This window comes from Diadema setosum, chromosome 2 (genome assembly GCF_964275005.1).
Source record: "Diadema setosum chromosome 2, eeDiaSeto1, whole genome shotgun sequence".
NCBI classification, from domain to species: Eukaryota; Metazoa; Echinodermata; class Echinoidea; order Diadematoida; family Diadematidae; genus Diadema; species Diadema setosum.
This window is the reverse complement of record NC_092686.1, coordinates 5,568,324-5,587,715: the sequence shown is the minus strand read 5'-3', so window position 1 is coordinate 5,587,715 and position 19,392 is coordinate 5,568,324. Positions and strand designations below refer to the sequence as shown.

Below are 19,392 nucleotides of genomic sequence, written 5' to 3'. Positions count from 1 at the left end.
AAGGACCTCGATGTAATGGTCAAATGGTCTCACAGATGGGGCATGCAGTTTAATCCTACCAAATGTGAATTTATGCGAGTCACTAGACAGAGGTCTCCAGGTAAAGCATCCTACAACATCAGTGGTGTTACTCTCCAAGGAACTAAGGAGATCAAGTACTTAGGCATCAAAATCCAAAACGACCTACGCTGGAATTGCCATACTCACTACTCAACCTCTAAAGCCGCGAGTGTATTGAACTTCCTCCGGGGTAATTTTCATCATTGTTCATCCACTGTCAAGCAAAAATTATATTCTACCTTAGTAAGACCACACTTGGAATACGCTGTTGCCGCATGGGATCCTTACACTGACAAAAATATTTCATCCATCGAGAGAATCCAGAGACAAGCTGCACGTTTTGTCACCAACACCTACAGTAAGGAATCTAGCGTCACTCAACTCCTGAACTCCCTTGGATGGAAGTCACTCCAAACAAGACGAGAAGCACATCGCCTGACTTGTTTTCACAAAATGTTGAATAATAGATTGGATATTGATTATTTATCACACACTAAACCCAAGCTTATTCGAAGTAGACGCGGACATTCTCATCAGTTTGAAGTACCATCCTCCAGACTGGAAGTCCACAGAAACTCATTTTTTCCCCGCACAATTAAAGCATGGAATGAAGTTCCTTCTTCCGTAATCACACAAACTGATTCTACTAAATTTAAGGAGATGTTATTAAATGGAATAATTGTTTAAATGTCCACCCTCCGGCACCTCCAGTCAAAACTCCAGTAGGAGTATTCAGGAGGACCTCAACCAAGTACCAAGTACCATAAAGTCTGTGACATTCCAGTTGGCTAAACTTGGCAGATCTGGGCCCCATTTCATTTAAAAAAAAAAGTTGCTATGATAGCAACTCTTGCTGTAATGGCAATTGTCATGGTAATGACAAGAATCCAGCTTCCTGATTGGCTGTTGCTATGGGAAGAGTTGCCTCTAACATTCAATGCATATAGTGTAGACAAGAACGTTCACATGCATTTTAACTTTGCGAATCTTGGCTCTCGCGAAACTAAAATGCATGCGAATATTTCTCGTTTTACAGTACATCGTGGCACCAAGAAGAATGTACACTTTAATAAAAAGTTACTATTACTGCCTTTGTGCTGTTTACACTCTTAAGGCGTGTAAGCAAAAGTGGACTTTAAACCCAATGACCTCCCTTTCTCCCTGGCTGTCCGAGGGTACAAGACAGAATGAACAGTCCACAACTGCTTGGACATCTCATGAAAGCTTGTGGAGCCTAAGGTTGACACACTCTGCAATGACAATGGAGTTATCATCTTTGTGCATTTCAAATCCTGACATCAATAAGAGAGTGAAGTTCATTAATTTGATTAACAGAAATCACCATTTCTAGATTTTGCTCAGTATTGCTACTTTGCAACACATACCGTTGCTATACCCAGTAGCTGCAGGCTAAAGGCAAGGATGTCTCATACACAATGCAATGCCTCCCTATCATCAATTATCAATCAAATTATATACCAAAGAATTTCTTGTAATCTTGTGTTAAATGTGACCATGTCATGGTGTTGAATGTATCAAGCATACAGACATGGCACAAACAGAGTGAGAACAAACCATCACATACTGCATCATGCTAAGCACTCAATATAATGAAATTGATATCAATGTATGAAACTCTTTCCTCAATGCACACTGCTCATCAAGGTCTACTGTAAAGTCAAAACCACAACACTCACATTGTGCATCACATGATCCATACTAGGCTCACATGTCGGAATTGTAGGAAAAAAAAAAGCTGCTGAAAACTCTCTATCCAATAGTAGTGAGCCAGTGAAGTAAAATGGAATCAAAAGGGGGCCCAAGCTTTCGATCCTCGCAGAATCTTCAGAATCCCAACAGAAGGTTATGCCAGGATCGAAAGCCCAGTCCCCTTTTGACATCATGTACAGATTGTACTACATGTGAAGCCTTACAGGAGAAGCATGTTATCCTTGCTTCCATTAGGGTATACTCACTCTCTCAAAGTAAAAGAGGTATTTCTTGAGGGCTTCCCGAGCCTTCACGTTGGCTGACTCGTTGGCAATGTTGGGGTTCTCTTTGTACCGGCTGCACTCGTAGAACTCACTCCCATGCGACTTCCAGTCTGTGTGGGAGGCAAACGCAACTAGTTATACTTGGTTCGAGTCTTCGTATTCAACAGCACACATAACTAAAACATAAGGTACAATGTACTTTGTTTTAAACAAGTAATAAAATGACATGCTAGAATATTACGTGAAGCTCTTACACCACACAAAAATCAACTCATCAGTTCATTAACTGTAACAAGAATTTAATGATATTGTATTTCCTTTAGACACAGATATAACAGATATTGTGGAAGTCAAATTGTATATTCACAAGTGTTCCTTCTGTACTGGTTATATTATGAAAGCTTTAGCCACAAAGAGCCCCTAATGAAACAACCATAACCATTCTCAACGGATTATCTGCAAACTGTCTATGGTTCAAATCTTTAACATTCAGAGTTCACAAAGGAATTTCTACAAACCTGCAAATCAAACTCACTGCTGCTACCTCTCTTGTTGATTTGGGTTAAGTTTCATTCACTTATGAAATATTTCATGGTCATGTGATTATACATATGCATTTACACTGCGCATCACTGCTATCTCAAAGTGTAAAAAAAAAAAAACCTGTGTTTCAAAAAAGTCCAAATTGACCTTTAATACCATCCCTTCTCGTCAAGCAATGTGACCATATTCACTCAAAATGTTGATGATCCTCATCCTATCTTCGTGCACTCAAGTCATGACAAGTGGCAGTCACATTAATATCGGATGAATGTTTCAACATAAATGGTCAGTCTATTCTTCTACTATTAAGGATCAAATATATACATCCATTTCAGAGATTTCTAAGAATATGGCTGCTGTAGCAAGCAAATATTGAAGATGACGAGGAGTTCTACAATGTACTGCATACAATCTGCATAAGGCTCTGCGGACCTGGTGCTCATTCTCAATGTGCTACTTGATATGCAACAATGATTCAGGGACTGAAACATATTTCTTTCACCATCCAGAAACAATCAATCAAATCAAATCAAATCAAGATTGTTCTGATGCTTACCACCAAGGCACATCCAGCAGAAATCATGTTTACATCTTGAGCATTGCTTTGGGATGAGAAAAAGATATGAAGGGAAAATAAGCAATAATCACAAAAGCATTAAATGCTGAGGACAAATTTCAATTCAACATATATGTATATACTCAATCAACAGGTACAAAAAAAAAAAAAATAAAACAACAAACAAGTTAAAGGGGAACTATCCCCAACTTTAAGTTTATTTATGTAAAGTCAGTGAATGCAGCAATGACTTTTGAACAGATTGTCTAATTTTCTTCACACTTCACTGATGTCTTAGTTCGTCTACTATTTCAGCGTTCACTGAATCCAAATATATGTTGGGGGTAATTCTCCCTTTAAGAATTCATCACATTTGTCACAGAATAACCAAACTCAGAAGCAATTAATAGGTTTCAAAAGATTCAGAATGGGAGCATGCACGTTTAAAGGTGCTATAAAAGCAAATAATCCGTTTGCTGGAATTTGCTAGACTAGACAAGGAGACATAACACATATTCTCAAAAGATTAAGTAAGATTTTTTTATCCTGAATATATACATATCAGTACATATAAAATTTTGATTTTTATCATTTGTACAAAGCATGTCATTCTAAGACAGAATATACAGGGTAACTTGTTTCAGCTTACCATATGATTGCATCCACCATTCTTTTCTATACATATGTTGCACTTAGGACACTGAAAAGGGGAAAGAGGAAACACCAAGGAAAGAACAGGAGATATTAATTGCAAGAAGTGGAGAATGCATGCATGGCAATGTAATATATGATATGAATATTCATTTCATAGGATATCACTTACAACACTGACATTTTCTTGGTTGAAAAAGAATGCTGTATACACAATCAGCATTCTAAAAGTAATAACTTGTCTAGTTTACCTCAGACTCTGATTACAAAGGTGATGTGATTAAACTGTGTGATATACAGTAGTCAGTAGAATCTGTATACTAGATGACATACATTTTTGTTAATTTTTCAATTTGAGGATCATTGCAGTTAATTGCCCCTTACACATTTTGCCCTTCCCACATCCACAAGATATCACAAGGTTCTATTTGCCTGTTTGTGAACTGAGAGGCGAAATGTTTGACAGACTATAGTCTTGAGCGTTCACTTTTTTTTTGTCAGAGACAGAACACCACTACTGAAATCTGGACATAGAGGGCACTGTTAGCAATGTCACTCACAGAAAGATTGGACACAGCATTCTCATTGTACAAAAGCACCTCTACTTTCAATCAGAACAGATCAAGTATCAAAGAATGAACTCTACTGCTCTGATAGTATGTTTACAACAAGCTTGACACCCCTGATATTGTACGAAAACTGTACATCACACTTTGTACAAACATAGAGGCCTATCAGCACACACCCACTCTAAAACGGAACATTTCAAGTTCACAGGGCGGACATCTGCACAATGACATGTACACCCCTGTATGTAAATACTAACAGAAAGAGACACTGCCAGCAAGTACAGTTTCCAATCACTTATCATGAGATAAACAAGTCTTCCTATTACATTTGAGAGACAAAAATGTTAATAAAGAGTATTAATCACACACTGTAGCTGATGTCAACTGGCTGGCTCATGCATTCTTCCTTAACTCCAGCTGATTGGATTAATTACCCCGTCATGATTTCAAACTCGCATCAAGATTGACACCAATCCCATCACTATACTTATGTTTTAAGATGTCAATTTGTTTTTCAAATTATACTTTCATCAAGAGCATAGAAACCTTTACGGGAATCATACTCCCATGTTACATTTATCTGTTGGGTGCAAAATGTCATAACACTTGAGTCCTCTTAATCTGTAGTTGCATCACACATAAGAAATCCTGTCTCTAACTCACATCTTTGGTGTGGGCACTGATGTAATTGGCCGTCTCAGAGTCATCAGCACACTTTGTCAGCCACTTCTTGATGGTTTCACATCCAGCTGGAGCATGGTAGCACTCACTGCACTTGAAGCTGATGAGAGGAAAGGTAAGAAGAAGATGAGTATAGATGAATCCAACCTCTGTCTGTCCGAACATCAGGCAGAATAAGATTTGACTTGCTTTGATCATGAAAATACAGATATACATGATTGTGTATATACTACACATTTTTTCTACATGGATATATTACACAGATATATATATGGATTCATATACTACAAAAAAAAAATTGTACATTATACCAATACCAATAACCAGTACCTACACCACCACCAATTTGATACATGGCATATATACATTGTAGTTGTTTAATCAATTGAAGACTAGACCTGAGTATACTCAGGTAGATGTCTTTGAGAAACGTGTGTTAAAATAGTAAAATCAGCTCGTCCTCAGTGGGTTAAAGTATAAATACCACCCAGCTCAAACTACACAGCTTACAGACCAGTTTACCATTGCATTCAAATCTATGCATTCCTCTCCCTGAAGTCCTAGTAACAAGTTACTCAATGCACTTTTTCCCCATCAAATACATGTCAATACTTGGCAACAGTCTCAACATATTATCTGTTGCCACGTCGGGTAAGTATTTGATGAACTCTTCTGATTGATGGCAACATACGAGGCTATAAAGGTATGCATACTGCGGGACTATAATGGTTAACTAATCATATTTTGGCTTTACAATGAGACTTCCATATGTCACATGTTTTCCTCTGAAGGCTAGTGGCTTATGGCTGGAGTCTGATGGGCAGATAGAGAGTGACATGTAATATTCGTCTACCACCTTTCTGTTCTCAGTGCCATTAGAGAGTGGCATAGTTTACATGTATCAACTTCAGCTCTCACTGCAAAAATACATGACACAGTCCTCAGCTTACTTTGGCAGGAACTTTGCTCAAGTACAGCAACAGTCTCTCATGTGCTATTTTTATCTCACAAGCAGGACGACCACCCACTCAATGAGGACTTAAATGTGAGTGAAATACTGCCACTGTTCCTGATTATTTTCTCAGAATGGTGACTCAATCCAGGAATATATACAAAGAGGGATCCGTATCCTGACCTTCAAGGTTATATCCTCATGTATTCCTGATCGGAGACTGGGGATTGGGCATTCTTAGCATTTGCCATTTGGCAATGGGACTTAATCCATTCTATGTGGGGAAATTTGCATGGGTCAGTACAAAGTATGCACCATCATTTCAGCGGAAACCCCAAAGATTGCCAATGTTCAAATATCAAAATCAGGGAGATGCCGAAGAACAATCAGGCAGATGTTTCGTTGTTGTAGGTCATGGTGACACTACATTTGCTCCTGGGACACTTGCTCTGGTCTTGTTTTCTCCACGGACTTAGGGTTAGGGTTAGGGTTGTGATAGGGTTTTAACTTTAGTTTGATGTGAGAATTAGGATTAGGATTAGGGTTAGGGTTATGTTTGTGAGTGAGTATAGTTTATGTTTGGCTTAGCGTGCAGATATTTCATGGGAGCAATTGTTGCAGGAGCAAATGCCATGGAACCTGTATGCACATCAAGTTGGTAGAATAAATTTCTAAATCAAGGATACTTTTCTATTCTCTTGTCAAGCATAAAAGATAATCTACTTGCTTGTGAAACCTCTAGCACAGTCAGGGACACTCAGCAGGTCTGAATCCTGTATACAACAGGAGAAAACTTTGTCTCCTGGGGACAAATGAAAATTGGATAGGACCTCCAACAAGGGCCCTACACAACACTGTTGGGATGACAAAACTTTGTGTCTCAAAAATGTTAATTGTTCAGGAGAGTGAAAAAACATGGTAAACCAAAGCACTATAACAAATGTGATCATCTTTCCTTTGACAAGACCTGCTGGCTTCAATTTTTGGAGTAAGACAGCTAAGATTTGGACAGGACATCACTTCACTGATTATCTGACAATAAATCCAAAGAAACGACGATTTCCACCAACATTTGAGATACAAGGTTTTGTCACCCTAGAAACGACAAACAAGTTTCTTCTGTGTTTCAAATGCATACTGAAATGACACCATATGAGAGAGATCATGGAATCAGCCTTACCACCATATCGCCTTGCAATGGGGGCAGTCGACTCGCTTGCTCTTCACTTCCTTGGCGTGGACCACCATGTCGCAGTCCGCCCCTGGGCAAAACCTGAACTTCCAGTGGCTCTGGTGGCGACAAGTTCCAAGAAACCAAAGAAAAAGAAAGATACAAAGATATTCACTATTCCAACGTCATGGCAACACACCCTGGCTGTGATACCTGCTAAGGGATTCCAACATTGGAAATAGCACTGCAGTAATCCAAGGATTGAAAAAGTATGTCCCTAAAGCACTTTCCTGTGAATGAAGAAACACCCAGAAGAGTAATACCGAGGATTATATGCCTAAAATGGATAGTCCTTGTTTTTTAACTCAGCCATGTAATGCAAGTTATCACTTCTGACAATTGTTTCTTCTTTCAGTGGAAAAAGAAAATCTTGCTGATTGCATAACCTCCTCATTTGCACTGACACATGTGAACTCATGGCAATAAGTAAAAAGAAAAAAAAATATAATAATAATAATAATGATGTTAAAATAATTCTTAAAGAAATACACTGTAAACATGAATTTGTTTGCGGAACAAATTTTTTTTTGCCGATTCACACTTGACTGGACTATCACAAATATAACAACATGACTATGTAAATTCTATAAGATTTTACTATTTTGTGCTAAACTTCCCCATCCACAAAAATGATACAATGACCACTTTCCATGTTATTGGCCTGGCAGGAAAAATACACATTGTGCAAAAGTTTCCACTTTGACAGTATCAACATGGGCTGGATAACTCTGACACCCTTTGGGGTGAAGGTTTAGAGTGAAGAATGACAGCAAATGAGGACCTTTATCTAAGGTACCTTGATGTAATCCCTGAAGGCAAACTGCTCAAACTTGCGCTTCATGGCGTCAGATTTCAGCAGCGACAGGACAAAATCCTCTGGCGTCCTCATGTGACACTCGTTAGCCATGCAGCGGATTTCTGCGAGAGGGGGAAAAAGAAAGAGTATGAAATATACCAATTTCCCTTTAACTGTCCTTTGTGTACTTAGAAGAATACTGAACACTCCAATCTTGACTGTCCTTGTTCATGTCATGTTGAAGCAAACAAAATTCACTGTTTGACCTGCCTGCAATATTGAAGTACAATGTTGCCTTGAATAATGAATGGCTTGAGGTTAAAAGCATTCAAGTCAACTATCACACCCAGAAAGAAAAAAAAATAACAACGGGCCACGTAGGTGATGTGGCTACTGTCATCTGTTTGTAAATTTTCCTGTTACCAATATGGTTGGATAATTTAAGAACAAAATTTGAGGAAATTTTCAGGATAGGTCTGTTGTGTCAACAGGAATGGGTGATAAGTTTTGGTGGTGATCGGGATCATGTATTAGATCTAGGACTGCTCTTTTCATTGATGCCTGCAGTTTTGTGGCATTTGTGACCTTATGGTCTTCAATGGAATTTGTACTCTCTGAGTGTTTTTTAATAGGGCAGAAAAGGTAAAAAAAAAAAAAAAAAATCAAAAAATGTCATTAAATGTCATGCCAATTCAAGAAAAAGTTGTTGTGTTCATTACAATTGTAAAATGCTTAGCCACTTGACATATCAACAAATTTGGTTCACTGGTAGTTAGCACTCAAATATTCTCCATTCTATTTTATTTCTTAAACATGGGATCAAGAATTGCCTATGGAATCAAGAACTCCATATTCTTCATTGTACAATTGTAGCTATTCCCACCTGCATATGTTTTTAAACCGTATCAGGACAATTACCCCCCCCCCCCCCCCCCCCCCCCCGGGGCAATTATCCCCAGGCTAATAACATACTGGTTAGAGCAAAGATTAGAGTTAGGGTTAGGTTTAGGGTGTAGAGTTTGGGTTAGGGTTAGGATAAGGTTCAGGATTAGGATGAGGATGAGGGTTAGGGTCAGGGGAAGGGTCCGGGGTAATTGCCCTAGACCCTTTTAAACCTTTCTATGCAAGGGTGTTTGGACAGTAGGTTCAACACTATGCCAATCTGCACTCAAAGCACTCAAGAGTTACCACTACCCAAAGTGCCCTTGGTGAGAGAAAGCAACCTTAGCTAAACTCACAACATTCTCCCATCCATATATACATATATTCCGTAATTCACCTCGGCATAAACTGCCCAAGATTTAAAAAGAAAAAAATGCCACCCAAACTCCAAAATACCCTCCATACCTGTGGAGACCCCATCGGTGATGCGGAAGTGGAGGTGCGTGATCCAGCAGTCGCTGCAGAAGAAATGGCCGCAGGACAGGGCGCGCAGCTCATCCTTGGTCTTGACCAGCGTACACACTGGGCAGATGGTCTGTGCCGGCAACACAATGTCCTACCATGAATAAGAGATATATTGCAATATTATGATAATAATAATAACGATGATGATAATGATGACCATTCTCACTTTCAGGAATGGCGTTTGCTGATAACTGTATACATAGAATTTGAATATTTGTAAACTTTTTTATATGAAATAGAAGCACAGAAACCACACATTACATTTGATGTTCACTTTGCAAAGGTGATCTGTGCAGCGTATAGACTACATTCCACCGCAGTGACAACTTTTTGACAGCAACGATCAAGAAATACGGCACTAACAACACATTCTCTTTAAAGTTAGGAAGGTCTCTATTGAGACTAACAACCATATACTGCTTTTTTCCCCTAATTTCCACACCTTTGCTGGTACAGAGAAAAATATATGTTTATTTAATGCTTGATATCAGCTATTTTTTCCAAAGTCTTTGATACTTAAGTAGAAGATGCTGGCACCCAGTATGCTGTATAAACAATACAACATCAATACAATATCGCAGTGCTGCAAGCCAAATATTGTCGGTGGGGTAACAAGACCTTGTATCTCATATTTTGGTGTAAACAACCTTTTTGCTTAAAAGTCAGATAATCATTTAAATGACATTCTGTTCAATTCCTAGCTATCTTATCCCAAAGATGAAGCCACCATGGCACGTCAAAGGGAGGGTGATCCCATTTGTGATTTGTTATAGTGCCTTGGTTGCCATGTTTTTGTGGGTTTTTTTTTTTTGCTCTTCAGAACACACAACATTTTGGAGATATGAGGTCTTGTTGCCCAATAGCGATATAAACAAACAAGCAATAGGCAAGAACATGGTACAGCAAATGTAGCTCCTATTGTGTTTTCATCAATGCTTCTGAGAAAAGAAGAAGAAATATCTACATGTACTTATACATATGGCACAAAAAATAAGAGCCATTGCAGATGCAAATTCACTGATGCAAGGAACCCCTTCACACAATAAAATTTATTAAAAAAAATCCAATTAGAATTAATGTTTCACGGTGCATGAAATATGTGATGGTATATGCTTTAAACCATTTTCATTTCCTTCGCAATTTTGTTTATTGTTTTTTGAAACTATAATTTTGCCTGTTTGAAAACAGTGAACCTGTGAAGTGACAGGTGATTTACACACCAGGTTGCTGCAACCTATTCCTACATGTACCCTGTACTCGTCACAGGTTATCAGAAAAATATTTCATACAACAGACACAAATTATGTGCTTGTCCAGTTCTATCATGGCATTAAATTGGTAACATTACCTGTGACGTTGGTGCCAGGAAGCTTTTGTCCGCCCGCGGAAGTATTCCCATCTCCACCAAAATATTGGCAATATCTTGATCCGTTCTGAAAGTTTGAAAACACAAAAAAATAAAGAGAACCTGTGGATGAAGTGCTTGCTCAGCCATGATATTGTAGTTTCACTCGCAGGGGTGCTGATAAAGACATTTCAATAGCAAAGCGCAAATTTGAAACACTACTGGCCTTCCTGTAGGGTTATTAGTTGCTCAGTACTAAATGAGAGTTACAGCCTGTCAATATGCACACACAAAGACATAGGAAGTGTAATACTACAACATGTTTGCTCAATACTAACTTATAGATATGCACACATATAGATGTGGCATGTGAAACACTTCTCTTTTTCCCCCTTTGCATATCTGTGTTGGCTGATTTCTACAAATTCTTGTCTGCTGTACATAACATTTTGGCTAAAAATAGCTCATTTCTACTGGAATTAAAAGTGAAATGTTTCCATCATGCAAAGTGCATTTAGTTTTTGCTTTTATCATAGAGAGTTCAAAAGATCTAAGAACAAACTTTGTTCAGGCCTAAAACTCATCCACACCTATCCACACAGATTTAAGGCCGCACACTTGTTATGTTGATGTTGTGGTTGTTTGTTTAGTTTTTTGGTATTTGGCTTGGGCTTTCTGCCAGCTGACCAGGGACCATGAAAGTGACCATGAAAGTGGGCAAGAGCAAACAGAGCAACAACAATAATAATAACACCTGTGTCCTTTAGCTTGGCAGGTATGACCCGGTGAAAGGGTAAGCACCACAATAGGCAAGTCTTCATCAGACTGAAGTTTCAAAATAGTGCACCATTTTGTGGTTAGGAAATTAGCCCGATGTCAAATCAACCCACTACTTGTGCAATAAAGATGCAAATAGCACGCTATTTTATCAGGAAAATTTTCTGTAAATCTTAGTCTGGTTTGTGAAAAAGTTGTGCTAATTTGTGAATTAGCACGCTATTAACGCTATTTTGGTGGCGTCTCCATCAGCCAGAAATTTTCTGGATCCCATCATGCAAATTGTACCGTGCACTGAGACCAAAGAAATCTACAGATGAACAAGCTGAGCAATGATGCAAAGTAAGTATGCATCAACCTCGGGCTAATTTCCTATTATCAAAAGTGGACTGTTCTCGAGCTGATGAAGACACACATCGTAATATCGTGCTATTTTTCTAAACTGCAAAATGACCCGCTAGTTTGAACTTCAGTCTGATGAAGACACACCTCATGTGTATGCATGCCAGTAACATAATCTGGGCAAAATTTACGTGACAAAGATACACTGTGTAGCCTTTTCAAGGCCCTCATGCTAGAGAGCCAGTACAGACAGGTGACTGTGATTATTATTCATGGTAGGAGAATGCCTCACCCATGCACTGCTTGAAGCAAATAATTCAATCCCTGGCTAATTCAGTTTCAATAGCCCTTTCAACCAATGAAATTACTTAATTCGTTAATCAGCTGTCAGCGCAAAGACTTGCTTGCATGGGCTTCTTCGGACAGGGCTCAATCTACTGATTTGTCATGATTTTTTCTTCGATAAAAAATTGTAGCAAATTTTGGAAATTGAAGGTGTCAGTTTCAAAATTCAGACAATCTTCAAAGGCCCCCTTGCTGGGCCTGTGGCTCCCAATGGTGGCTTGACTAGTCTTGCATTAAGGACCATCTGCTTGCTCCCTTTACAATCTCTACAGTGGCAGGGTCTTGGCAAAGGCTATGACGAAGGCAGCGAGCGTTACCTTTTCTGCACTTCTCCGAGGTCCCACTGGTGTGCCATCAGCAGGGCTCTGGCTACCCTCGGCTGAACCTGCAATGAGAGGAAGAGAAGGAAATGACGAGTGGTTTGATAAGGAAATTATACTGTTCTAGAACAAGCAGGGGCAAATGAAACAAATACATAACTTGTTTGTTAAGCTCTAGCTTAGTGATTTTTTTTTCCCACTTGGGTATGAGAACTTGTATACTGTGTCATTGACATGGCAGCAAAGCCATCTTATGTTTGAATACAAGTTTTGTGACACTACAGTTTCATCCTCAGGCTCATATCCCCCCCCCCCCCATCTTTTCCCTGCCCGCCAACCAACCCCTCCCCCCCCCCCCATTAAAAAAAAATAAAAAAATAAAAAAATAACTAACTTTGCACTGTTTCATGTAACTTGGTATCTTCATGTATCTTTGCATGGTTGAGCATGAGCAACTTAACTCCTTCTGGCTCTCTAACTACAGTGTACAGCTGTATCCAGTGATACATTTTGTACATGTACAATTGTATCATGTATATTTAAGAATGTATTCTCTATGGGATATCATACACTAATAGTACAAGTCACCTCCTCGTGATTCCCATGGGCTACATGATGCTAATGCTGGTACAATAAATTGTATTACAATAATCAATTAGCCTCCTACTGCGTACATACAATAGCATGCTAATGATTAATTACTGTTTTATGATTGTTGTCTCTCACATTATTGCCTCCAGTAGCTACATGTATTGTACTGACACAAGATGCCCCACAAAATATTATAGATTAGGTGAATTAATGGATAAACAAATGAATATACATGCATGTAAGAATAAATTCATAAGCAAATATGAAAATAAGCAAATAAATAAATTTAAAAAAATAGGGGAGGGTCTATTAAAGATAAAGAAAACATATGGCTTTTAATGTACTTCTTGGTCAAAGTCACCTGTTGAGTTTTACACTGTACTATTGGCTACAACGGTCTGATGAAGATTCATTGATTTGTTTTCAATCTTCTGACTTCACAACCAGCCACTAAAATGCTACAGATTCTACATATCATCTGGCCAAAACTCCCATAAAGATCAATTTGAGATATCAAGATTTATAACAAAATAAGTTCTTGATGATCATGAGTACATATCAATAAGATACTTAAATGCCAGAAGGATTTTTTTTCCACATTGTCATACATGCCTCAGGTAGAGGGGAATTACACCAACATGAGAATTAGTTGCACAGTGTAACTAAAGACTAGCTAGAAATATTCTGCACTATACACTACAAGTACTGTAGTAGCGTACAGTAGTATAGTCTAGAAAAAAAAAAAATACATTTGGGCTTCTGTGATATTTGCCCATTAGCTTGAAGCTTCATGTACATGTGTAGTTTGTGTCTAGTGGCCAACCTCAGAGACCATGAAAGGCCATGAACAGATAAAGATTTTTTTTTTTTCCCCCAATGCAAACTGACCACTCATCAACAAATAACAAGGCCTAACACATATCTCTGTGCAATGAAAGCTATCATGATCACCAACAGCACTTCACAATTTGCACTACACATACAACCCCTACAAGGTAGGTTCACTACTGTGATTATAACCTACAATGTACCTTGTATTACCCAATGTAATGACCCGTAACCTTCACAGAAGGCTAAATGGTAATTAGAGCCATAAACACAAGTAGTACCCCCCCTACATGTACATGTGCACACACACACACACACACACACACACACACACACACACACACACCAAGAACTGTTAACCCACATTGTACAACAGCTCGACTGTGTGCACACTCAAGACTTGTATTGCCAAAGTCCAAGGGTATAATATACATTGATCTGTACTATGATGATTGGTGTTGCTCATCCAACACGTCACAACAGATGACACATGCCACCCTAAGGACATGTACAGTACATTATACCAGGGACCACCTCCCTGATTATACAGTGTACAGGTACGTACACTGTACAAATCGGGAAGAGAGTAAATGAATACGGCATGAGCACATCTATAACGCGCTTGATAATCTTGAATACACTTGTCTCCTGTGCTAGAATACAATTTGTACATGAATATTGTGCGCTGATGAATAATTTGCATTGTCACTGACTGGTACATTTTTTACTCCAATGCCTGACCCATGAATGACATCTCAAAGAGCTTAACCCAGTGGAAAAGTTGCAAGAGACATCAGCTGCATTGTATCACTATTATAATCATTATCAAAATAAAATGTTCACTTAAGAAAACTTCAAATACCTGAAAAAGGCATATTAGCATACCATGTTTTAATACAAGAAAGATTTACGATCAAAAAAATGTTTCACATTTGTCAGTATCAAAACATGAGTAGCATTTTGTAATGTTTAACCTGGGAAAAATCAATCTGCAAATTTGCTCTACTTTAAGGATAATTTGCATATATGTGCCCTTATCAAGTGTTCTTTGACAAATATCTTATGGTTTACTTCATTCTTGGTCACAACTGCACTATGTTTGAAATTCATGAACATGAGTATAGCATGGGCATATATGAGATATTCCGTATAGAAGACAGGATGTTGAATATAGACACCGGCATGGCGACCGCATACATCACTTCCTGGGTGCAATAGAGGCACTTGAAAAAAACACTCATTTTTAGTTGCTAGAAATCATGTCACACCAAGTCTGGCACAGCACATCCACTAATCATGTGTTACTTGGAAAGCCTCTGCCTTCACATGTACAAATTTGTACCACATACATATAGTCACTTTCCAGTTGTAAAATTGAAAACACATTGTGGGCTTCATATACAATGTACCGAAAAAAAATTTGCATGCATTGAGTACCAACCCCTTTAAGATTGAAATTGTCAGTGACAATGGTCATCACTATCAAAACGGAACAATAGCTCGACTGTATTATAATACAGCCATGAATGTATTACATGCGGGATGATTACAGATCATGCTTATGGTATAATTTTGCCACTGATACCCTCCCACCCCAAGAAAAAAAAAAATCACTGAATTTGTATCCCTTTGGATAATAATATGATGAACACGAAATTCAATTATCTTGAGCAAATACAAATTCTAATCTCACAATCTGCATTTAAGTACAGCTTATGGAGCACTTTACTATCAACAATAAGTTTAATGTTTTCCAAAAACAGTGATATTACTTAAAACTGCACAAATTAGATGAGAAGAATTCTATCATCACCTTAAAAGAAAATATGAATTTCCCCTATCAAATGTCTTGTGAAAACCTGATGATAATATACATTCAGGGAGGAAGGGAATTTGTGTGTAATTTATCATTCAAAAATAGGAGTTTAAAAAAATCACAATTTTATGTACAGTGTACAAACCACTTTGAGTGTTGTGAAGCGAGGAATGTAACTGCCATTGGTACATGTACACGTATTTCGACAAGGATCCCATCCCCTCAAAAAAAAAAAAAAAAAAAAAAATCCTTCACATCTCTCTCTGCATTTACTTCAACACAAAAGCACTGGACTATTGCAATATGAATAAGAGTGCAATACAAGGACTGCCTCATCAATGACATGAATACAGAGCTACAGCCAACTGTTTCAAGATACTGTACAACAAATGGTCTAAAAAACAATACTGTAACCCAGTTTTAAATGCACAGAGCAACTCTGAAAATCAGTCTGTATCACCCTTAGGCCAAAAAAAAAAAAAATTGTTGCATTGGCGTAACATGAGATTTTCAAATAGGGTCGGTCGGGCGGATTTTTTTTTTTTTTGCTACCTGCATTTTACGTGTAAAACTCGTGCTCAGCTCAGTAAACAGTTACAACTGCTGCACCGAATGTGCTGTGTTCATCTATTCTACAAATCATTTATGAGGCCGATATTACTGGAATTATACCCCTTCACAGAATTTAAAGATGTTGAAATCCCTATCCTGAATGCTTTCACTTCATATTTTACTATTTTGACTTAGATAAGATAGATGCAAATTGACCCATATGTACGATCTTTTCATCGCACACGGCGATCTCTATTACAGTCCCACATATACAGATTCGTGTAAGTTCTCCACACAAGAAACCTATGGCAAAACTGTGCACAATACATCGCAGTCTGAATGCTACGTATACACTGAATAAATCTTGTTAGAGTACGTGTCCGTGTTGGAAACAGATGACGTACTGATCAAGGAAGGCTTATGCGAGGCGCTAGATCTCTCCCTCGTACATCCGATATCCCCAGAGCCGTTTCCACTTCCGGGTTTGTGCGATCGCGATCGCAATCAACAAGATATTTGATATCGATAGCAAAAAAAAATAATAAAAAAACATGGGGTCGGCGGAATTTTTAGGGTCGGGCGGGTTACGCCAATGCAACAATTTTTTTTTTTTTGGCCTTTGCAGCAAATATAATGCATTGTGATGTGTGAAAAGTGCACAGCAGTACTGCACATGTACTTTGGTGAGAGTTGCACTGATATTTATAATCTGTACTTCACACTCTAGTCGCAAAATTGTTAATTTCAGAGATTAGCATATTCCCATGATGTACGACGTAAAAGCATTTAAGCGCATTGTATGTTGTTTGCACTTTTATGACATACTGTAAGTGTAATGCAAGATCAAATGTGGAGAATTTAATGAACATCGCTGTATCTGTCTCAGTGTGCATGTGAGTATAGTGAGTTTGTGTGTGTGTTTGTGTGTAAGCGTTCAATGCAGAGTTTATCATCTTTGAAGAGTTATTTCTACATGTTCTCCTTCATGGTGAAACTACGTACAACACAGCATATTGTGGGGCTTTAATGTACACAATCCCCAAAGAACAAGGGTGTTTCCAATAGTTAAGATATTATTTGCTACGTAAATGTAAAATCTGTTATGGGTGATTTGTTGATAATACAGCAGATACAATTTTGGACACATACGTACGTGTATGTACATTGTACATTAATGTAGTATGTACAAGTTTGTAGGGCCTACGACTAAGAACAGACTATAGATGCAAACAATAATATCAAAACTAGCGCAGGCCATGCATGGAGTCAAATCCAAACATTGCAGTAAGGTATGTGACACTCTGCAATGTTTGTAAATGATTTCTCTTTTTTCAATCAGGATGAAAATGGATACAATGTATGTTATTAGATCCCTCATGCCACAACACAGTAGGGCCTATTTAAAGGGTGTGTACAGTTCTGGTTGAGGTGAGGATTGAGCTCTTAACATTTTGCAAGATATCCAGAAACCACTCTATGAGATGTAAAAGAGCATGTTATTCTAAGGGGTATCAAAAGTTTATTTGATGAAAATCGATTTTGAAATGGCTGAGATATCCCAAAACAAGGTGAAACAAAGAGATTCTAATAAAAGGCGTGGCCTGTCGCCTTTTATTATTTTCACTTTTTTGGACAATCTCAGCCATTTGAAAACCAATTTTCATCAAATAAATGTTGAATCCTTCTTAAAATTACATGCTCTTTCATATCTCATAAGAGGTTTCTTGTTATCTCTCCGAGGAATGTTATACATCGTAAACCTGAATCCCCACCTCAACCAGTACTGTACAGTCCCTTTAAGCCTTACAGCAATATAGAGCTGTGCTGATAAAATGTACTCTCCTCTTCCACATACTTGTGGACCATCACAACAAGGAAAGCAGGCAATGCCTACTGAGATGTTCACATACTGCAGAATGTGGTACTAGTTAAATGATATTTGTACAACTTATAATGGCTATATGTAAACCTCAAGCAAATTTATGGAGGCATTTTCTCGTGGCCATAAAAGTGAGTAAACACTCCATAATACCACAAGGGAATATTTTCAAAGTGGATGAGCCAAGGTTAGAAGAACAGCATGTGACAAGCGGAGATACATATGCTACATGGAAAATTATTTCAAATCTAAAGAAGAGCATACAAATACATTGTAGGCAAGTAAATAGAATGGGCCCAAAGATGGCCAAAGGAGCGAGAATTCATCTGACCATACCTTGAGATTTTCGCTGGCCAGATCCACCTCACTCTTCAGCATGGCCTTGGCCCCCGCCACGTCCACGCACGTGTAGTCAAAGGCCTCGGGGTCGGGTTCTCTGTGCTCGCTGAAGACGGGATCGTCCGCCAAGACCGGGTCATCATAGTAGTCGTTGTACATGTCGTCGTCGTCCTCCTCATCTTCTTCAGAGTCATAGTTATCGTCATCGTAATCGTCGATCGCCTCTGCCATCGTCCCCACTGGCTAAAGTTACAGCTGGCTAGAACGGCAATCTATATCAAAACCAGTCAGTATCTCTGCAACAGAGTGCGTAGTCCTATCCTCTAATACACAAGACCTGTGAAGGCAGTAGGGTTACAACAAAGAGTGTCCTGTTAAATTCAAGCAGCAAGAAATTCAACAAGAGAACAAAATTATTTCATAATCATAAGCATATTTCTAATTCTATTTCTTTGCATTACTCATACACAGTGCCTCCAGTAATACAGCATCTTGCACACTGGGCTGATAATGCAATAAATTGTTCAATTGCATTTTAGTACCAGACGCTTGTTTCATAAATGGAGTCCTGGCAGAAATACAAAGCTACTTAAAGTTTTACACTAGTAAAGGAATAGAAATCTTGTATCCTGAAATTGTGCATTCATAGCGCAAGAGTTGGTCAAACTTAACATTTGATGCTGTGCCAACTACAAAGTATCACAGTCCAATTACATAGAGAAATATGGGGAATTTTATATGAACATGCAACCAGTGTTTTATTCCAGAGAAATCCCCAATCCTTTGTCAGCATCGATATCAAACACATTTTGCACATT

General features: G+C 38.4%; 1 protein-coding gene across 1 annotated transcript in view; it reads right to left on the bottom strand.

The window, feature by feature from the left end:
* The window catches only part of LOC140239202 (E3 ubiquitin-protein ligase ARIH2-like), a 45,046-nt gene extending 26,155 nt beyond the window's left edge, over nucleotides 1–18,891 (bottom strand). The window contains exons 1-10 of the mRNA XM_072319087.1: nucleotides 18,572–18,891; nucleotides 12,567–12,634; nucleotides 10,789–10,873; nucleotides 9,381–9,531; nucleotides 8,034–8,155; nucleotides 7,187–7,296; nucleotides 5,037–5,154; nucleotides 3,803–3,853; nucleotides 3,154–3,199; nucleotides 2,037–2,164 (exon numbers count right to left, since the gene is read on the bottom strand). Of these exons, the coding sequence (XP_072175188.1) occupies nucleotides 2,037–2,164; nucleotides 3,154–3,199; nucleotides 3,803–3,853; nucleotides 5,037–5,154; nucleotides 7,187–7,296; nucleotides 8,034–8,155; nucleotides 9,381–9,531; nucleotides 10,789–10,873; nucleotides 12,567–12,634; nucleotides 18,572–18,805 (1,113 nt within the window). The 5' untranslated portion in view covers nucleotides 18,806–18,891. The remainder of the gene's footprint in view (nucleotides 1–2,036; nucleotides 2,165–3,153; nucleotides 3,200–3,802; nucleotides 3,854–5,036; nucleotides 5,155–7,186; nucleotides 7,297–8,033; nucleotides 8,156–9,380; nucleotides 9,532–10,788; nucleotides 10,874–12,566; nucleotides 12,635–18,571) is intronic.
* Between the last annotated feature and the right edge of the window lie 501 nt (nucleotides 18,892–19,392).